The sequence below is a fragment of the Lipotes vexillifer genome, unplaced genomic scaffold, assembly GCF_000442215.2.
Source record: "Lipotes vexillifer unplaced genomic scaffold, Lipotes_vexillifer_v1.1 scaffold815, whole genome shotgun sequence".
NCBI lineage: Eukaryota > Metazoa > Chordata > Mammalia > Artiodactyla > Lipotidae > Lipotes > Lipotes vexillifer.
In genome coordinates, this window is record NW_006773723.1 from 4,513,550 (window position 1) to 4,534,018 (window position 20,469).

At 42.1% G+C, this 20,469-nt stretch overlaps 1 protein-coding gene across 1 annotated transcript in view; it reads left to right on the plus strand.

Annotated features, from left to right (window-relative positions):
* The window catches only part of SULF1 (sulfatase 1), a 74,960-nt gene that overhangs the window by 14,010 nt on the left and 40,481 nt on the right, over nucleotides 1-20,469 (plus strand). The window contains exons 2-4 of the mRNA XM_007448499.1: nucleotides 1,620-1,859; nucleotides 10,792-10,943; nucleotides 13,321-13,490. Of these exons, the coding sequence (XP_007448561.1) occupies nucleotides 1,620-1,859; nucleotides 10,792-10,943; nucleotides 13,321-13,490 (562 nt within the window). The remainder of the gene's footprint in view (nucleotides 1-1,619; nucleotides 1,860-10,791; nucleotides 10,944-13,320; nucleotides 13,491-20,469) is intronic.

Below are 20,469 nucleotides of genomic sequence, written 5' to 3' on the forward strand. Positions count from 1 at the left end.
CCCGCGCCCCCTGCACCGGCAGGCGGACTCCCAACCACCGCACCACCAGGGAAGCCCACGCAGATACTTTTGAATGTGATAGAATCATAGCTCTTTCACAAACAAACAGCCCATCTTTTAAAATGACATGGAAACAGGTGAAGATATAAACTGGTCGTACTATCCTGGTAGAAAAACTGGCAGGTATGTGGTGAGTTTGCTAGAGGATACGAACTTACATTGAAGATCTTTTTTTAATTAAACACAGGCATTTTGCAAACCAAAACTACAATGAGGTATCACCTCACACCTGTCAGAATGGTCGTCATCAAAAAAATCTACAAAAAATAAATGCTGGAGAGGGTGTGGAGAAAAGGGAACCCTCTTGCACTGTCGGTGGGAATGTAAATTGATACAGCCACTATGGAGAACAGTATGGAGGTTGCTTAAAAAACTAAAAATAGAACTACCATATGATCCAGCAATCCCACTACTGGGCATATACCCTGAGAAAAACCATAATTCAAAAAGACACATGCACCCCAATGTTCATTGCAGCAGTATTTACAATAGCCAGGACATGGAAGCAACCTAAATGTCCATCGACAGATGAATGGATAAAGAAGATGTGGCACATATATACAGTGGGGTATTATTCGGCCATAAAAAGGAACGAAACTGGGTCATTTGTAGAGACATGGAGGGACCTAGAGCCTGTCATACAGAGTGAAGTTAGTCAGAAAGAGAAAAACAAATATCGTATATTAACGCATATATGTGGACTCTAGAAAAATGGTGCACGTGAACCAATTTTCAGCACAGAAACAGAGACACAGACATAGAAAACAGACGTGTGGACACAGGGGAGGAAGGGGGGGGTGGGATGAACTGGGAGATTCGGATCCACATATATACACTACCATGTGTCAAATCGATAGCTAGTGGGAACCTGCCATACAGCACAGGGAACTCTACTCAATGATCCGTGGTGACCTAAATGGGTGGGATGGGGGGGTGGGGGGGTGGGAGGGAGGTCAAGAGGGAGGAGATACATGTAGACATATAGTCGATTCACTTCGTTGTACAGAAGAAACTAGCACAGCATTGTAAAGCAACTGTACCCCAGTTTAAAAAACAAAAACAAAAACAGGCATTTTGGAAGGACTTTTACTTAATTGGAAGATTTCTCCCCTCTTTTATTTCATACGATGAAAACATTCAATCTCGTCATCTCTGCAGTGTCTGTGGCATGGTGCGAGTATGGTGGGCTAGGAGTTTTGATGCTCTGTTTTGATGCTCTCTGATAATCTTCAAAGGACTGCTGGCCTTGGAATCTGCTCTGTCTCTAAAATTCTAGCTTTAGTGATCAGATAAACCTGCTTTTCTTTTTTTTTTTTTTTTCCTTTGTGATCAAGGAGGGGAGAAGCTGAAATGTGTTTTTATTCTGCAAGATACTTGAGATGGCAGAAACCCAAACATTGCATTTTGTTCTAGAAATGAGAGCTCGTCAAATGATAGACTCCTTCAGGCTAAGACAGAGAAATCAACAAGGCAGGGGGAACAGAGCCCCTGAGTGACGTGACATGGGTGGGTGATCGTGCGGTGCTGTCTTCTAACAGTGCTGGCCTTGTGCCTTCCAGGGTCCCTGCAAGTCATGAACAAAACCAGAAAGATTATGGAGCGCGAGGGGGCCACCTTCACCAACGCCTTCGTGACGACGCCCATGTGCTGCCCGTCCCGCTCATCTATGCTCACGGGCAAGTACGTGCACAACCACAACACCTACACCAACAATGAGAACTGCTCCTCGCCGCCCTGGCAGGCAGTGCACGAGCCGCGGACTTTTGCTGTCTATCTGAACAGCACCGGCTACAGAACAGGTAAAGGGGGAGCTTTCCAGCCCGTGAACCTCTGGGTAGCGCACCTCTGGAAGATGCACTTTATGGTGAAATATATGAAGTTCCAATCAGTCCCTAAGCGGAAGGAGCCGAGGCTTGTGTCTCTCAGCATCCTCTGCTTTTCCCTCTGGTTAACGTCCCAGAGGGAGGTCCCTTAGAGAAAAGTCAGTGATTCTCAGCAGAATCACTCATCAGGGCAACCGGCAACTGGAATTTTCCAGGAGAACCTGCAACGGAAGAGTTTTCATCCCATGAACGTGCTTACTTCAACCCTCCAAATCTCCAGGCGTCCCAGCGCAGCTTGAGGCTTGTCTTAATTGTTGGCAAATTCTTGCCCATTGGGTGAGAAATCATCAAGCGCTTTGAAATTGCTTAGCACCTACCCCAGGATCTGGGACACGATAGATTATCAAAATTATTTACTGAATTCGGATGTAACTGAAAGAAATCATCCAATGAGGTGTACCTTATTAATTCATCTATTTATTTACTCATAATTAATAGGATTGGGAGTTTCTTTAGCTTAGTTTTGGTGACTTTTAGATGTCAAATGTTCGCCCCCATCTCCCAGGAAAGGAGGGCATCCCAATTGCTACATCTTCTATCTCTGTTTAACCTACATAGATGAGCGGTTTGGTTAGTTGGTCTTTTGCAAACTGGGGACCTCCTTCCAGAGAGGTCATGAACATCATACCAGTGTAAGAAAGAAGCAAGGCTCCTTCCTGTCAGGTTGCCCCCAAAGCCTTCATTCTCCTAGCATTTATATGCTCTCCTTGGGTTTTCTGAGCATTTCTTTATGAAAAGAAGCAAAGATATTGATTGAGGGGCTGTGATGAAAAATAATTTTTTCAGAACCGACTAGACGTATTCATAAGAATTAAGGGTGTCATAATTAAAACTTGTTGAAAAAGATTTTCAGGTCTGCAGATTCTCTATTCTGAAGATTTAAAAGGAAAGGATATCAGATAAATGTATTCTCTCAAATCTCTTTTAAAAATGAAATTAACCTTTTCCACTGGACTTAGGAAATATGTGGCCATTTGCTTCTTTGCAGAGCGCCTTGTGGGCACTTAATACTTGTTATTTATGGATGAAAATATTGATTGTGAATATGATAGCACTGTCATCCACAGGCATTCAAGAGCTCCACTCACAGAGGAAACTCCTCCCAGGAGCCTCAAGGGTGTTTGCTTACGCTTCAGAAAGAAACTAGGTTACTCAGAGTGCCTTATCCTGAGTGTGTTTTCCCACATAAGTGAATTAAGTTTATAGCACCTTTCACCTGCGAGCTCTAAAGCAATTTGCAAATCTATCAAACATCCCTGTAGGGTTCATAGACAGCAAATGTACTTAGCTCCATTTTATAACTGATGTGGGAATTTCGAATACTGTGTGATGACCAGCTCAGAAGCAAAGAACCAGAAATGGTCCCCTGATGCCTGATTCCTGATTTTGACCACCAAATGGTGTTTCGTTTGCGGGAAGCATTGTATGAAATCAGTGCCTTTCAACTCCCAGGCTCCCTTATAATTTAATTCCTAGTAGCAGACATAGAGAGACGGAGAGAGTTGGAACTTAGGGAATTAGAACTCTCACTGTATCCAGACCGGTATGGACGGTGTCCATCCTAGGAAATGGAGATGCTGGTGACACAGAGAACCCTGCCCAGAACTTAGAACTGTCGATTAGGACTTGCTAATTCATTTCAGGGCTAAATCAAGAAAGGGCAAAAAGAAGATAATAAGTTCTGGAGAGATAGTGAACAGCAGTGTGGCTATAGTTGACAGTATTATATTGTGTACCTGAAATTTGCTAAAAGGCTAGATCTTGGATGTTCTCACCACAAAGAAAAAAATGGAAACTAGCAAAGATGTGAAGTGATGGATATGTTGATTGGCTTGGCAGTGGTTAATATTTCACAGTGTCTACGTATAGCGGACCATCAGGCTGTAAACCTTACAATTTGTTTTTAAAGATTTTTTTATTTTTTATTTATTTATTTATTTTTGGCCACATTGGGTCTTAGCTGCGGCTCACAGGCTACTCTCTAGTTGTGATGTGCAGGCTCCAGGGTGCGTGGGCTCTGTAGTTGTGGCGCCCGGGTTCCAGAGCACGAGGGCTCTGTAGTTTGCGGCACGCAGACTCTCTGGTTGAGGCGCCCGAGCTCAGTAGTTGTGGTGCGCGGGCTTAGATGCTCTGCGGCATGTGGGATCTTAGTTCCCCGACCAGGGATCGAACCCGCGTCCCCTGCATTGGAAGGCGGATTCTTTGCCACTGGACCACCAGGGAAGTCCCACCTTACAATTTTTTTTTAAGTTTTTTTTTTAACATCTTTATTGGAGTATAATTGCTTACAATTTTTGATTGTCAGTTATATCTCAGTAAAACTGGGCAGCGGGAAAGAAAGGGGAAAAAAGGGAAATTGATATTTGATGCTTGCTTCCTCTGTACCAGGCACTTTAGCTAAGTTTTCTCACCTAATTCTTCCGGAAACTTTGAAAGGATTTGCCCATATTGCCAGTGAAGAAACCGAAACTCAGGAGGGTTTATCTGAGGTCACAAGCTAGTCAGTGACAGACTGAATCCAGCACACCTGACTCCAACATCTTTCCTCTTTCTTTCTTTCTTTCTTTATCTTATTTCTTTACATATATTTCTATCACGCTTCATTCCGAAGTGCCTGGCAGAGACACATAAAACATAATAAGATACAGAGCAGTAAGGACACTGTCGAATGGAAACGAAGGGTAGAGCCAGTTAAAATCAAGGCAAAGGTTAATATGCAAACTGCAGGCATACCACGGAGTTGTAGAGAAAGGCTGCATATTTGGAGCTAACTTCCAGATGGCAAAAGCAAAAATGGAAATGCCATCCATTACACAGCTCACTGGGTCACCAAGAAAAAACAAATCTTGCTTCTAAGAAGTGGAGTGTACTCTGGTACTTGTTTCAATTATCCTATGCTGTGTCCACCCTACAAGAGCTTGACTAAAACTCAGAGATAATTTAGTTTTTCAATTCCTTTGTCCTCAGACGAACAAATTTAGACCTACAAGATTAAGGTGACTTACTGAAGTGACACATCTGATGTTTTAACAGGAAGAGTGGGCAACAGGACTTTGGTCTTCCAGTATGCTACCCTAACCTTATGGGTTAGGTTTAGGATGAAGCTGCAGACCATCAGGCTTTCCCGGGAACGACTGTGCAGCCCAGTAGGCCTGCTTCAATCAGTTGTCTTTTTCAGGGACAGGAGATTTGCTCCTGGAAACTAACTCAGATTCTGAAGCCAATCTTCTTCCCAGGGGTCTAGACACTTAGGTAATAATGGGATTTATAGTGAGTCATCCTGTAAAGTAAAAGGAATTCTTTAAGGGAAACAGGACTTTTCCAAACACTTAGGGCTCGTCCAAACACTTAGCTATGAATAGAAAACGGATGATATACACTCAGGAAAATATATTTTGATGTGCCCATTAGTAAATCAGAAAAATTAAAAATTGGAAAACTAAAATGGCAGTGATAATGAGCTACATCATTTAAATTCATCTTTGATGGGAAAATATTGACATGTCTCAGACAATTAGGAAGTAAAGATGTCTCTGTGACAATAATTATCGATCCAACCAGGGACAGAGACCCATTTGAAAATCCACAAATAAGCACATCAGGATGACAGACATCTTAGGAAGTTAAGAGAACTGGTGAATAGGTATTAAACCAGCATACTTATGAGCCACTAAACTAGTTGGGGAGGTGGGAGGAGCCAATATATAACGATTTTAATGTTTTCCTAATAATGAATACGTTATTTGGAACATTTAGCTGAGAACCTAAGAAAAATAATGACGGAAACTGAACTATGTATTATACATAAATATCCATCTAGAGAAAAGCACAAAGCAGCAATCAGTTTTTTGAAGAACAACTCAGAGAAGACAGATTACTAAGAGGCTTATTTTGGGAGGCATCCAGAATACATGGATTTAAATGAATTGAATTGATCCAATATTGTATTTACCATTGTGTGACATGATTTTTCTTTTTCAGAACCAAGGCATATTTTTGGACTGGCTGTAACTTAAATTTTTCTAACTTTACTCATGGAAAATATGACTCTACAACAGCTTAAATGTTTAAGAAAGGAAAATACAGTAACGTGTCTATTGCATTTTATGTTCTAAGTATAGTGGGAATGATACTGGATTATCTATCATAAAAAGGAAAATTCTGCCTGACTATCTGCTCAGAAAAGTTTTAGTTTAAATTTCTTGTGAGGGTATAGACATGAATGTAAAAGCTGGCATAAATTTTAAGGTAAGAGTAATAATCCATGTTTGTTTTTTTTAACATCTTTATTGGAGAATAATTGCTTTACAATGATGTGTTAGTTTCTGCTGTATAAGTGAATCAGCTATACATAGACACATATCCCCATATCCCCTCCCTCTTGCGTCTCCATCCCACCCCTCTAGGTGGACACAAAGCACAGAGCTGATCTCCCTGTGCTATGCAGCTGCTTCCCACTAGCTATCCATTTTACATTTGGTAGTATATAATAATCCATATTTGAGAGGTAGCATCAAGTGTTAGAAAAAAACCCGTGAACCGAATGGTAGAGAACTGGAGTCACATCCTTACTCTGCCTTAAACTTGTTTTGAGAACTTGTCCAGCCCAGTTTTCCAACCTATATAATGCAGAGATTTTTTTCCTGTCCGAAAACTATTATATATTGTAATTTTACTATAAGCACTGTAATCATATTAATTCCTTTAAAAATGGTAGTGCTCAAATTATAATCATAATACAGGTTATGTAAAATCACATGTGAATTAAATTTTAGTCACACTAACTCCTCTTCATACCACTGCGGTGAAAGGGCCAGTATTTAATAGAGGACCTGCAATAAAAATTTTTGGAGAGAATTCTTTTTGTAACAAAACAATGAAGACAAATTCATCAATTTTCTAGTTTCGTGTCTTTTTACATTACAAAGTTTATTTATGTTACTTATAGCAAGTATATTTATTCTCTAATATGTGATGTTTTAAAATGTAGAGTTCACTAAAAGTAAGACAAAGTAACATTCTTATTTTTATGAATTGTGGTATTATCGATTTTTGATAAGTATACAAACATAAGATATAGCATACCACAGTATGCCATTTATTGAGCCACACTATGCTTAGAACTAAACTAGACATTGGTGTACGAAGAGATATAAAGTAAGATTCCTGTCTTTGCTACACTTACAATCTAGTTGGGGAAGCCAGACTCATGTGTACGAGGTCACCTAAGAGTAGATCATAATTTTAACTTGGTTCAAAATTATGTAAATTTTTAGTTACTACCAGTGAAGTCCTGCCACCCCAAATCTGATAATACTTGGAGTAAAAGCTCAATTCGTATATCATTTGTTACATTCACTAAGATTTGACTTCCCTACAGCATCAGAAATCTTTTGTCTATGTGGGTACTCTTGCCGACCTAAAAATAAATGCTTTTGCCTCAAACGGCTCAAGGGAATTTTTCTAAGTATTATGTAACAGGTAGTCCCGGACAGAAGTAGATGGCCTCAAGTCAACAATCATTATAATCAGGTCTTCCTGACCTTTCTCCCTGTCACCCAACAACCCCTGCCACCTTCTTAAACAGCTGTGAAGGGAAGTGTTTAATGGCCCAGAGAAAAGAATGATACAGAAGGAGGGGTAGGTGGTGCGTTAGTGACATATTCAGACAGTAGTTAAGTTGGGTTGAATTGCCAGTGCCAAAGGATAGAAAAACTTCAAACCACACCCAATATAATGGCAATACAGGCGAGAAAATATTGTTCATCTTAGGGAGGGAGAAAGAGATTTAATACATCTGGAGGAAAATAATTAGAAGCCCAGATAATCAGTTGCAGAGCACTGCCAGGAAGCGTAATGTCGAAAGACGCCAGGGGTGATTACAAATGAGCCTCGATCTTAGGAGGCAACAAGAAAGGCCAAGTAACTTGAAGCTGACAACACTGGGTGCTGCCTCATGACGCACGAGGTCCCCGGTCTCTCTTGGAACCAGTGTGACGGGTGAGGCAACATCTGGAATATTGAATACATTTTTTACACCCCATTAACACAAAGACACGGAAAACCTGGAGGGAGTTCTAAAGCACATAACAAGGCCTATTAAGAGACTTCAAGGAATAGTTTATAAGGGGAGGATTAAGAGAAAGGGCAATAGCCATGGCAATGGGTAGAAAACAGTCCTAAATAATCTAACGGGTAAAACAATGAGGGAAGGGCAGGAATGACTTGTTATGGCTTCCCTGAGAGAAAAAAAAAAAAAGAGAGAGAGAGAGAGAACAAAACTGAAAGTAGCAGGAAAAAAGAAAAATCTAAAAACTAATAAAGCAGGAAAATGTCAGCCAGTTGGGAGAAAATTTGTTGCTACAAAGTAGATCAGGTTGGGGAAGAAAACTATGTAACCTCTCAAGCAATGTTTTCAGATGCACAAGTGCAGAACTCTAGAACAGGATTTCCTTGCATTGCAGGAGGGTAAATCATTTAAAATCAGAGCACAGATCATTGAAAGGCTAATGATCATAGCCGTGGTCATCATAATACTGGCAGTGGCAACATTTAATAAGCCCTCGTTATGTGCCAGGTGCTGTTTTAGTGCTTTACATATGTATTCATTCTTTTTAGTCCTCACAACGATCGTACCACTATTACTGTTATCATCTTCATGTTTTGACAGAAGGGGAATTGGAGGTAGACAGAGGTTAAGTAACTTGCCTCCGGCAGTATAGCTAACAAACAACAGAGCCAGGATTTGAACCCAGGCAAGCTGGCTCCAGGTTTTATATTGCAAACCACTATGATCTTTTACAAAAAGAGAGAAAAGTGGGAAAAAGCCCCTGGGGAGAGGAGCAGGCCAGGGGAAAGAGCTGGGCTTGAGGTTATTAAGTGAAAGGCTTCTGGAAACTGTCCCGTTCTGAAGTCATGCTGGTGGGGTGTGGCTTTGGTCCACCGCCTGTGACTCTTAAATCACGTTGCCTTTTGTCGGAAAGGAAAATCATCTTGTGGTTCGATGTGAAAAGGTGGTTAGTCTCTGAAGACAAGAACCCCTCATTAGAAGAATTTCTACTGCTCGGAGCCAGCTCAGAGGGAAACCCTGAGTCATAGCTGACATGAGACCCTCTGACATTTTGTCCCACACCCATCCATCTGCTCAGGGACCCTGGCAGAATCCTCAAGCAGTGGGTGTTTGGCTAATTGACCACCTGATTGATTTACTCATTTGCAGATTCAACATATAAATATTCATTCAACAGATAAACATTGCTGTGTTTCTCAGACTTGAGTCAGCCCTTCAAAGAAAGTAAATCCAATGGGAAGTGTCAACTTTTCTAACTCTGAAGCTCTCCTCTATGAAAATATTTAGACCAAATCAGCTTTTTAAAAAAAAAATCATAGCTCAATTGAAAACACAACATTTAACAAGTCCAGAACAGGTACCATCCCCAGAAGACATGGGGCTCCATGAAGCTCAGTTCAAGAAACAAAAATTCATGCAGCCCCTAGACTACATGCAAGGATGAGGGAAGGGAGGTCCACAGATGAGGTCAAAGCAGTGTTTGCCCTCAAAACCCTTACAGTTTAAGGGCGATTAGGCTTCTACATGAACATAACTACACCACCAGGAAGAGAGGGAAGACAGCTTCAGAGCCACAGAAATAAAGTGCTGTGGGATCGGGTCAAAGACTGGAATTGAAAAGGCTTCTGCTCTGGGCTGATTCATACAGAGGGTGGCAGAGAGAGTAGCACAGGCAAAGGTGGAGAGGTGGAAAAACCAGAAAAAGTAGAGGCAACACGTTGACTGGAGAGAGGGACGATTCACAGAGACGTGCAAGATGGGGTTGGAAAGAGAGGGATGTTTTTCCAGAGGCAAGGAAGGGCTTGGATGGCAAGGTGTCAAACTCAATGTGATTCTGCAGGCGAGGGGGGGGCCATCCAAGATCATGAGAAGGTGATGTGACCCGAGCTGGTCTTCAGGAAGCTGGCAGTGAGAATGGAAAGACCCTGGAGCCTGCATAGGAAAGCCGGTCAGGAGACAGTGGGCCCCCATGAGGGGTATCAAGTAATCAGGAAACAGGGACAGATCCCAGAGCTCTGACCCCACTGTTGCACAGTGGCCTTTCTTGGGTGTGACCATGCCAAAGTTACAAATGTGAAGTCCTTCCAGTGGCCTTTTCAACGAGCAGTGGAGTTTTTGTAGCACACATACCTCTATTTTACTGTAATTCTATGAAAGTCGTCTAGGTTGTAACTCCATGTTGCTAGAATTTTTGATTATCAGTAATGAACACATTCGCAAAATACACATAATGCAAACACCGATGACATAAAATACATGTGACATAAAAACCCTGACCACGTGCCATATAAACGGAGTTTACTATGGTTCCTTGGCTGGGAAAATGTGTACTGTCCTGATAGGCAAAAACAAAGACAAGTTTTTCAATAGCGTTTTTGAAATTCACAACTCTCAAACAGTTAGAAAACTTATTTTATCACAAAGACAACTTTCAGTATTCCAAATTTCATACTGGTACTTCTCTGATTGTTCCATCAACTTAACAAAAAGGTACATTCTGCTTTTATCACTTGCACTCAGAGTATCATGATCATGATGGCGATTTTACTGAACTATAATCCATGTACTTGGGCACTACTTTTATTTATTCAAAAGGAAAATGTATATGTGTCACCTTGCTAAAGGATCAAAGTATTACATGAATGTTATTCTGGCATCCACTGTTACCAGGTTAACTTTTGTTTCACTGCCTTTTTTTCAAGTCATAATTTCATGTTGATGCATTTAGTTATGCTTAATCACTTCATGTGAGAAAATAATCCTTTTTTCCCATTGCAGCCTTTTTTGGAAAATACCTCAATGAATATAATGGCAGCTACATCCCTCCTGGGTGGCGAGAATGGCTTGGATTAATCAAGAATTCTCGTTTCTATAATTACACTGTTTGTCGCAATGGCATCAAAGAAAAGCATGGATTTGATTATGCGAAGGTAATTTTCAGGCACTTTTACACTGCATCAATTTACTTTGTGCATAATGGGGGAAAGCCATTTTCAGTGTGTTAGCCCATACACTAGATTGGCTTTCTACATTCTCACAGTATTAGAATGAGAAATTTTAAGGTAATTTTAAACTCCAGGCAAGGAAAAGGCTCTCAAGGAGCACTGACTTTGAATAGCGATTTTTTCCCCCATTAGGATGAAAGGCAATCAGCCTTTGATGAAAGTATTATCAGAAAAATCATAGATGCCTCCACTCTGTCTTGGGATAATTTTTAGGTTTTTCCTCCTCTAGAGGACTTATCCACATAATCATATGTTCATCTCATGCTGTTTTGCTTTTCACTGGGGTGAAAGTATATTCTGTCTGTGGCTTCCAATTTAGATGTAAGAATAACAGCAGACAAGTGCAATAATCAAAAGTTGAGAAACCACATTCTTTGCTTTTACTCCTGTCCGATCACACTTTGATATTGACAAGGACACCTGCCCCATGGCAGCTAGAGTCCACAAAAGTCTGTTAAGGCTGTCAATCCTAGGATTTCCAAATCAGTTCATAGAAACTGAAAGGGACATGCCCCACAATTCAATCCTAGGATTTCCAAATCAGGTCATAGAAAATGAAATGGACATGTCCCATGGTTCTCTAAAAAATGGATTCCAGATTAGACTTTGTAAAAGTCACACAGGTTTTGTGATTGCCAACTTAAAACTATTTCCAGATCTCAAGAGTGGAGGGGAGAATATCTTTGAATTTAGCCACTAATTAGCCTAAAATGGCTTCTTCCCTCTTAGCCATATCCATCTCTTCCTCATTTATCTAAAAGAAGCCGAGAATCTGCTCTATCTAGCACAGGTCACTATGAAACAGCTATTGGTAGAAGTCAGAAAGAGGAGACTTGATCTAACTTTGGCACATTGCTGTCTTTCCACTTGGCCTGATTTGAGCACAGGGGACTTGGGGTGAGGGTGTATGTCTCACTCTTTCATACCCTTCAGAAAACAACGCATGCAAATGAATGCATATTAGCAACTCACAAACATTGCTAATAGGTTTCCAAACTCATCAAAGTTGAGAGCTGGCAGGGACCTTGGAGGCAGATTTGAGCACTGTCCTACCAAGTGCACTAATTGTCACTGCTCATTTTTTATCTTGTGGGGATGCTTGTCATGCTTCTGTTCAAGCTATTAACCTTTCTTTCCTTGTTGTCCTAAGGAGAGCAAAGTAATCAAGATTCCTTCCAAAGACTAAATCAGCATAACTTGCCCATTATCACAGCTGATTGTCAAAGACAACTGTGTCAAAAAGAATATATATCTTTTTTTAGGGAGGAAAGGAATAAAACAGACACTCCCATGGATGAAGGTGTTAGCCTGTGGACTTGTCCTAACAATGACATGTGACACAGATTTGGTCCCTTGGGCACTGCTTTTGCAGCTGTTCTGGTCCTTGAATCTACATGTGATTAGTCATGCCTAGAAGCCTCTGACGGTGCACGTTGCCTAGACACTTTCTGAATAAACTTTATACTGGAGTTCCAGGCCAGTGATACACACTTAGAGGAAGCAGGTGTTTTAAGTTTTCATTTTTTCTTTTTTATTCCATTTCTTCCCCCTCTTCCCCTTATTGCTTTTGCATCAGCCCCTGGGACTGCCGGTTTAAGTTACTTTATTAACAAGTCAGGCTCTAATCCCAACAGCTGGGTAATTTTAGTTGTGCAATTAACAGTATAATCTGCAGGAATTCAACTGCTCCCCATACTGAGTGTTTCAAATAAATTAACTGATAAAATGTTGCCACTTTTCCCTGGGTGCCCAGATTTTGGCCACGACTTTCATTAGCACTTATTATGTAATTCTCACAGGTGAATTTTTTAATTTAAGGAAAAGATCTTTTGTTTGTGCATTTATGCATGTGTGTGTATGCCTGTGTGTGTCTGGGTGTGTGTGTTCTGCAACTGTGAATTTGTAGTGGGCGTGGGTGTTTCCTGCCCTTGAAGTAATTAAATTTTTTTTTTGTCAAAGAATTACATCAGCGAAACCTGAGAATGAAATACGTATCCGGTGTTTCATGTGCTGGAGCATTTGTATTGCCAGATCTGATCATTATCTTGGGCAAACGGGGACTTGACCCTTTTTTTTTTTTTTTTTTGGTTAATTCCTAAATTGCACATTATTTTTTAAAAAAAGGTTTGTGCACGTTACCACTTTAGCAAACCCGGAAGGTAACTGGCAGCTGATTTTCTCTGTCTCCGGAAGATGTTTTGCCCCTTCGGGAAGTTTCCATTACTGGGAAAGCGGTGTTCAAATGTGATCTGATGAATGTCACCTTTTGTAATTTTTGTTTTGTGTCAAATATATGTTTCAGGACTACTTCACAGACTTAATCACTAACGAGAGCATTAATTACTTCAAAATGTCTAAGAGAATGTATCCCCATAGGCCCATTATGATGGTGATCAGCCACGCGGCACCCCACGGCCCCGAGGACTCAGCCCCACAGTTTTCAAAACTGTACCCCAATGCTTCCCAACACATGTGAGTAAAAACCTCAGCTCCAGGACCTGCCGAACGCGGGCCCTTCCTTTGCTCCCCATCTCGCTCCTCCCCTGCACCCCGTTTCCTTCCACGCGGCATCTCCACGAGACAGGAACACCGGCTTCTGCCCCGAGACCGCGGAACAGGAAGACCCTGAGCTCAAGGGCTTGTCGAGGTGCTTTGATTAGGAATCACATCAACATTTGTAAGCGGCTAAACAAAAAGAAAGAGAAGCATGCGGGGTGAATGGGGGGCGATTTTGATCAAGGGTTTCCTTCAGTTGTCTTAAATGATATTCACAAACGTGATCTAATAATAATAATGATCAAGCGGTGTGTTTCTCATAGCAGCTGGGTGGCAACCCCTGGTCTGGTTATAAAAACCTGGGTGGATTTCCTGGGCATGGACTGTTGCAGCTTTGCCGCAGATGTGCAATTAGCATTGCTACAGAGGCGGCTGGAGTGGGCTTGCCCGAGAGGCCTTCTCAGGTCAGGCTTTCAAATAACCTGATGTTTCTTTTTAAGAGGAGTGGGTGGGGAGGCACAGAGTAGAGGGCTGATGGCATACAGGTACAGGACAGAGAGCAGAGAGCTGTAATGTGCCTATCATTCTCACTAGCCAAAGTCGATGCTTAGGCATCAAAGGACGTGATTTTGATTTTCACTCTGTCCGCACACTTTCTTCTTATCCATTGCAATAATGCACAGTCCTCTATGCAGAGCAGCTGGCTCTGTGTCTGCTGAAAGTTTGACCACCAGAGAGGTAGAGAACAGGGTACTGGTGTGTTTCTTTCGTCACTAAACCTCCAGAATACATTCTTCATCTCTTTGTGCTTAAATATCATCCCTTTTCATCCACACTGATTTTCTATCTATGATCCCAGACAGAAAAAAAAAAACAAAAAAAAAGATTAAATGTACTCCCTTACGAAAAGAGGTAAGTAACTACGGAAGGCATTCTAGTTGCTGGTCAAGACATATCCCTGGAAAACTTTTTCTTTTTATTCTTATTTTTTATCTTATTATAACTAATAAACTGCTGGCTCCTGGTCAGTGGTACTTAGATCCTCTCTATTGTATCAAGTGACTTAGAAAGAAAGAAAGACAAGAACTGACAATACGTATGAAGCCAGGGTGGGTGTCCTACTGAGCATGCCCAGGAACTTGGAGGGTGAAAGTGTTTTGATGCATAAAATATTGTTGACAAAGAAGGTTGCCCCAGCATCTGGGGAATACTGTCTGGATGAGCCATTGTGCTTTGGAATCAACCCTGTGGATGGATATACAAGCCTCTGAAAACCTACCCTACATATAGCTATGCAACTAAATTCATGAATGAAGCCCATGAGTGGTGAGTGGCTCTCCATTACCAATCACTTGCAAATTTAGTAACCAGCTGGTTCAGTGAGAGAAAAAGGTTTTTGCGGGCTTCTTCCATGCCCTGGGACCCACCTTTCTCTTTTCTTTTGAGTCAGAAATCGCTCCCTTTGTTGCATTAACAGAATCTCAGCCTAAGGTGATTTTCCACAACTGTAAACTTCACTGATGTTTTCCCAAGTTTGAGGACAAGGGGTTGACAAAATGTGTTTTATGGCTCCTTAGAAGTCAGCCTGCCTTTGAAGCTTCAGGGAAAGGTCCTGAGCCTACAGGAAAATCAGCCACAGGTCAAGAGGTTCTGACAGCTCAGCGGCATGCACAGACAGCAGTGCAGGACCAGAGGAATCTGCAAAGTTCTCGGGGCCTCAACAATAGCTTTTTTTAAAAAAAAGGATCTCTGATTCCAGCAATTTAAAATTCTATTAGTTCCACAAATATTTATGGAGCGCCACCTGTGACATTGTACAACACAGCAGGGATATAGGCACAAGGAAGACACAGTTGCTAACCCTGGAGACCCAATGAACTAGGACAGAGGTTGGCACAGAGGGGCCAAATCCAGCTTGCCACCAGTTTTTATAAATAAAGTTTTATTGAAACACAGCCATGCACATACAGTCAGGTATTGTCTATGGCTGCTTTTGCAATACAACAGTGGAGTTGCATAGTTGCCGCAGATACTGTATGGCCTACAGTGCGTAAACTATTTACTGTATGATTCTTTACAGATAAGTTTGTCCTGGTCCCCTGCTCTAGGGGGTAGTGTCCAGATAGCCTTATCAGCTGCAGGCCCAGAAGTAAGTACTAGAGCAGGGATCCCAGGGGCTGTGGAAGTTTGGAGGAGGAAGCATGCACATCTTTTAGAGGAACCAGGAAAACTTCAGGGCCCAGGAGGCATTCAAATTGGGCCGCAAAGGATGGGCAAAATTTCTGCAGCTGATATGCAGAGACTGGGTAGATGATTTCAGGAAGAGAATATGGCGTAGAAAAGTGGTCGCCATGTAAATGAGGCCATCTAAGATGTGACCTAGGAAAGCAATAAGGGATAAAGCTAGAAAGAGAAATTCACAGAATATTGAGAATTTGTGTAATTTGTATGTAACCATAAGCAGAGAGTCACTGGAGGCCATTTAGTACAGGTAGAATGACATCATATGTGAGTTGATCGTTTTCTCATGCAAAGTTGCCATTATTCCTTTTTAATTCAAATGAACCACCTGTGTGCCTTAGTAGTGATTCTACAAAGTGAAATCTGCACATGGCAGAGTGGAAAGTTCTCAGGCCTTGGAGCCAGACAAGCGTGGGTTCCTATCTCAGCAGTCCTCACTGAGCCTGTGGGCCGTTTCTTTAAGCTCTCAGAACCTGCATTGTCTCATCTGTAAAATGGGAGTAATAACTAGCACCTTGACGTGGTGTCATGAATGACAATTAAAAGGGGCCCCACCTTGGGCCTGGGACACAGAAGCCACTTCATAGATGCTAATTCTCATTGATCCTTTCTGTTAAGATAAACCATAAAAAACTGTTCTTTCCGGATTGGATCTTTCTTGACCTACAAAAAGGGCTGCTTCGTTTGGTTCAACTTAACGTTCGGGGAAAGCAGCTAGAGAAAGGACGCGTTGATACTTGTCCGTCGTTGTGACTTGACAGGTCTGTTGACTAGCTAAGACCCGCATTGATGAGGCTCTCACACCTGGCTATTCTAAAAACACAGACAGAAGAAGCAGCAGCCCCGGGCTGTGTTATCTTTGCAAGGTGCAAAATGTGCTATAGGCAAGTGCCAGTGGCCATAGAAAATGAAAATTCACACAGTGGGATGAGTGATTCAGCTTCTGTTTGCTGCTGAGCTTGGGGCTTTGTGCACCTAGAGTGGGGAGATCTGCTGTGTCTCCTGCAGACCTTAGAAGCCTTGAATTCAGGGCATCTTTGTTGTAAAAGTCTCCCCGGCTGCCGCTGGAGGAAAGGGCTGGAGAGAGTCCGTGTGCGTCTCTTGTCACTGTGAGTGACTGCCCAGGTTCACAGTTCAGTCCGCACACAAAAGGAGTGAGACAAATTGAAGGCAAGCTTTCCGTTGTGGCGCTCGGAGCTCCTGAATGGCTGGTTTACTTAGCGAGAACAACAGCAAGGCATTCAAGCAAAGGGATGCAAGAAGTTAAGTGCTTTGCAGAGATATTCGGCAGGGCCTAGGAAAACAGAACGAGAAGCTGTAGGCTCTCCCCTTTCGGCGGGGGGATGCAAGCCATGTGAGCGCTTTCCTTGAGGTCACCTTCCTTGGTGGTCAAGCATTATCCAGATGCCTTTCATCTGCCTTGGGTTAGAGCTATCTGACCCCCTCAGCCTGCAGCAAATGTATCAGGTTTCCATGGTGTTCGCCGTTCCAACAAAGGAAGGAAGCCAGTCCAATATTGAGGCTAGAGGTTATGCCAGCCAGCTAAGAATAAGAACAGATTACAGACGGACGGAAGACACTGTTTGATCAGACAGTGGCTCAGCCACTCCTGGCCTCTGAGAGTTCTGAGGGAGCCCCCGTCATGATAATCATCTATAATCACCGTTACCATAGAGCCCTTCACTATGGCTGCGACCCTACTGCACTTGCCAGTAAATTCTCTCCCCCGTATCCTCACAGTAATGCTATAGCCTCATCCTCACTTGGCATCGCTTTTCTCTCCTGGCCTCAGTGATGTGATAATATGCACCTGTGGAGAAAAGCCTTTATGAGAAAGGAGATTCCATTTATCTTCCCGATGATTCTATGAAGAGCTCAGACTCCCTGAATACTTTCCTACCAACTATGCATCTATGAACTTAAAGAATTTTTTTGTTCCAATTCAACAGTTCTTTCTTTCCGTCCCTGGAAATGTGTATGACTGTATACACACACACACTCATACACACGCACACACACACAGAGGTTCATGTGAAACCTAAAATTTCAGTAGAACAATCCACATCCACTAAGTTGCAAGAATTGTTCTGACAGTGGAGTTTGGGATGGACATGGCATGTCAAAGGGAAAACTACGTCTGTGTAAGCCTCAGAACAGTTTTCGAAACACCTTTTGTTATCTAAAGTTGGAAAGAAATGTCTTGCCTTAAAAAGAATGTGCACGTTCTCCCTCATTTCTTCCACAATACATAAAAGGATATGCTTTCAAAGATGAGAGAGTTTTAAATCCCCCATAAACATTTGTGATTGGGGCAGAATTCATTGCTCCCTTTCCTATATTCCCACTCTCTTCTCTCTATGTTTACTACATAACCCATTGCACTGGCTGTTTACCCAGATCCCCAAAGTGCAATCGCACAAGTCCAGGGGGCCATATTCACACTCAGTATCACGTGAATGGTGCCCTGCTGCTAGGCAAGGTCGCTGTTTCCCAAAGGCAGGACCCAGCGGTCCATCTCTACCTCTCGTTGTCTTGTGAGCACAGCTCCTGTTGCTCTAGTTGTACAATACATTTTTGTTTAGCAAATGAGTAAACATATTAACCCCACCAACTAGCTGACATTAAGACACTATTTTAACTAGTATGAAAATAGTTGGAACAATCAGTTTTATAAATTAAATGAGTACCTAGAGATAGTATAATTCTATAAATTTTTAGATTAAAAAATGAATACCCAAAGTTTATTAAAAAAAAAAAAAAAAGACCCAAATAGCTTTGCCCAGGTCACATAAGTAGATGGGGACAAAACTGGAGCCCAAACTCGACTCTCTTGGACCCTAGATCTTTCCACTACACCGGGCTTGTTCAGTACTCATCACAGTCACAATTAATGGGAGAGTTCCCTACGTATGTCTTTGCACAGTTAGAATTGGAGTTTGCAGCATCATTGGAAGACTCTTTAAATTAATTTTATAATATGCCTTTTTATTTTAAAGTTTTATGATATATCTATAATCAAAATCGTTTGGTATTATCCTGCATGTGTTCAAATATTACTCACCTAAAGACATTTGAACTCAAATGGGGAAGATCTCCAAGAAGTCAATTAAATTAAATAAGTTTAATTTTAGTGAAAGCTGAGATGGTGTGGCCTGGGAGATTAAGTCTAGAATTTCCAATTGAATGCTTTGAGTGTGTGCGTCTTAAATCTGTACAACTAACTTATTCTGGGAATCGAGACCTATTTCTCAGTGAGTGATTATCCTGCTACCAATAAGGGTATTAAGAATTAGGATTTTTGTTGTCGTATGAGACTAAATAGAAAATGAAGAAAACATGTTCAAATACAAAACGCTCAAAATATATTTATTTTCTCTGGGGTGACAGCAAAGACCATCAGTGGTACAAATGAACTGCTAAGTTCTTTGCATTTCGCCGTGAATGGGTTTAATATATGACACATGCATTTCTTGAAACTATTTCTGTGCTAGTAAGAATTATTCTCCCTAAACAACCATCCATCAGATAGAAAGGGGACATGATTGATTTTCAGAATTCGTATCCCTGTTATGTCAATAAGCAATAACTAGCAAGAAAACCAAAGCCCGGGGAGAATTGGCATTGATGGCAAAGGCTGAACGTACAAGGCCAGTATAGTCTGAGCGATCTGCGAGCTCGTATACTGAGCAGTAACTCCAGACAAACAATGACTAGAGAAAAGCAATGTGCAGGGAAGCCTTGCTGGGCAAAGCTCACGTTTTTAAGTATTGGAATAATCTGTTGAGGGTTACAGGTGCCTTCCTGAAAGTTAGGAGGTCTGAAGAGCACAGTTCTGGGCCAAACATGTATCTGAACAAACAACAGGCCAGGCACGTGTGACTGTAACTCTGACAGATTTTCGTTTTTTGAGGTTTTTTTTAAAAGAAAGCAACAAAAACTCAAAAAACGACAAGTTGGTCCTTTGTCCTCTCCATTTTCAAGCAAACAGCCAGTGTTATCTACATTTTTGAGGATGCCTCCAGTGTGCCCTGGAGGGTCAGACTTGATTCTGTATTTGCAACAAACATAGACACACAGCAGCTGGTGGGAGGCATCTGAATGAGAAACAGAAGCAGCTAATATTTTATTTTATTTATTTTTTATTTATTTATTTTTGGCTGCGTTGGGTCTTTGTTGCTGCCCGTGGGCTTTTTCTAGTTGCGGCGAGCGGGGGCTACTCTTCGTTGCGGTGCGCGGGTTACTCATCCTCGTGGCTTCTCTTGTTGTGGAGCACGGGCTGTAGGCGTGTGGGCTTCAGTAGTTGTAGCACACGGGCTCAGTAGTTGTAGCTCGCGGCGCTAGAGCACAGGCTCAGTAGTTGTGGCGCACGGGCTTAGTTGCTCCGTGGCACGTGGGATCTTCTCGGACCAGCGCTCAAACTCGTGTCCCCTGCATTGGCAGGTGGATTCTTAACCACTGCGCCACCAGGGAAGCCTGCAGCTAATATTTTAAATCAGGATGAAGGCTAATGATTTCAGGACTTACTTTTTATAGAAAGAAATGTAGGGATCAGTGATTTTTTTTTTTTTTTTTGCGGTACGCGGGCCTCTCACTGCTGTGGCCTCTCCCATGGCGGAGCACAGGCTCCGGACGCGCAGGCTCCATGGCCATGGCTCACGGGCCCAGCTGCTCCACGGCATGTGGGATCCTCCCGGACCGGGGCACGAACCCGCGG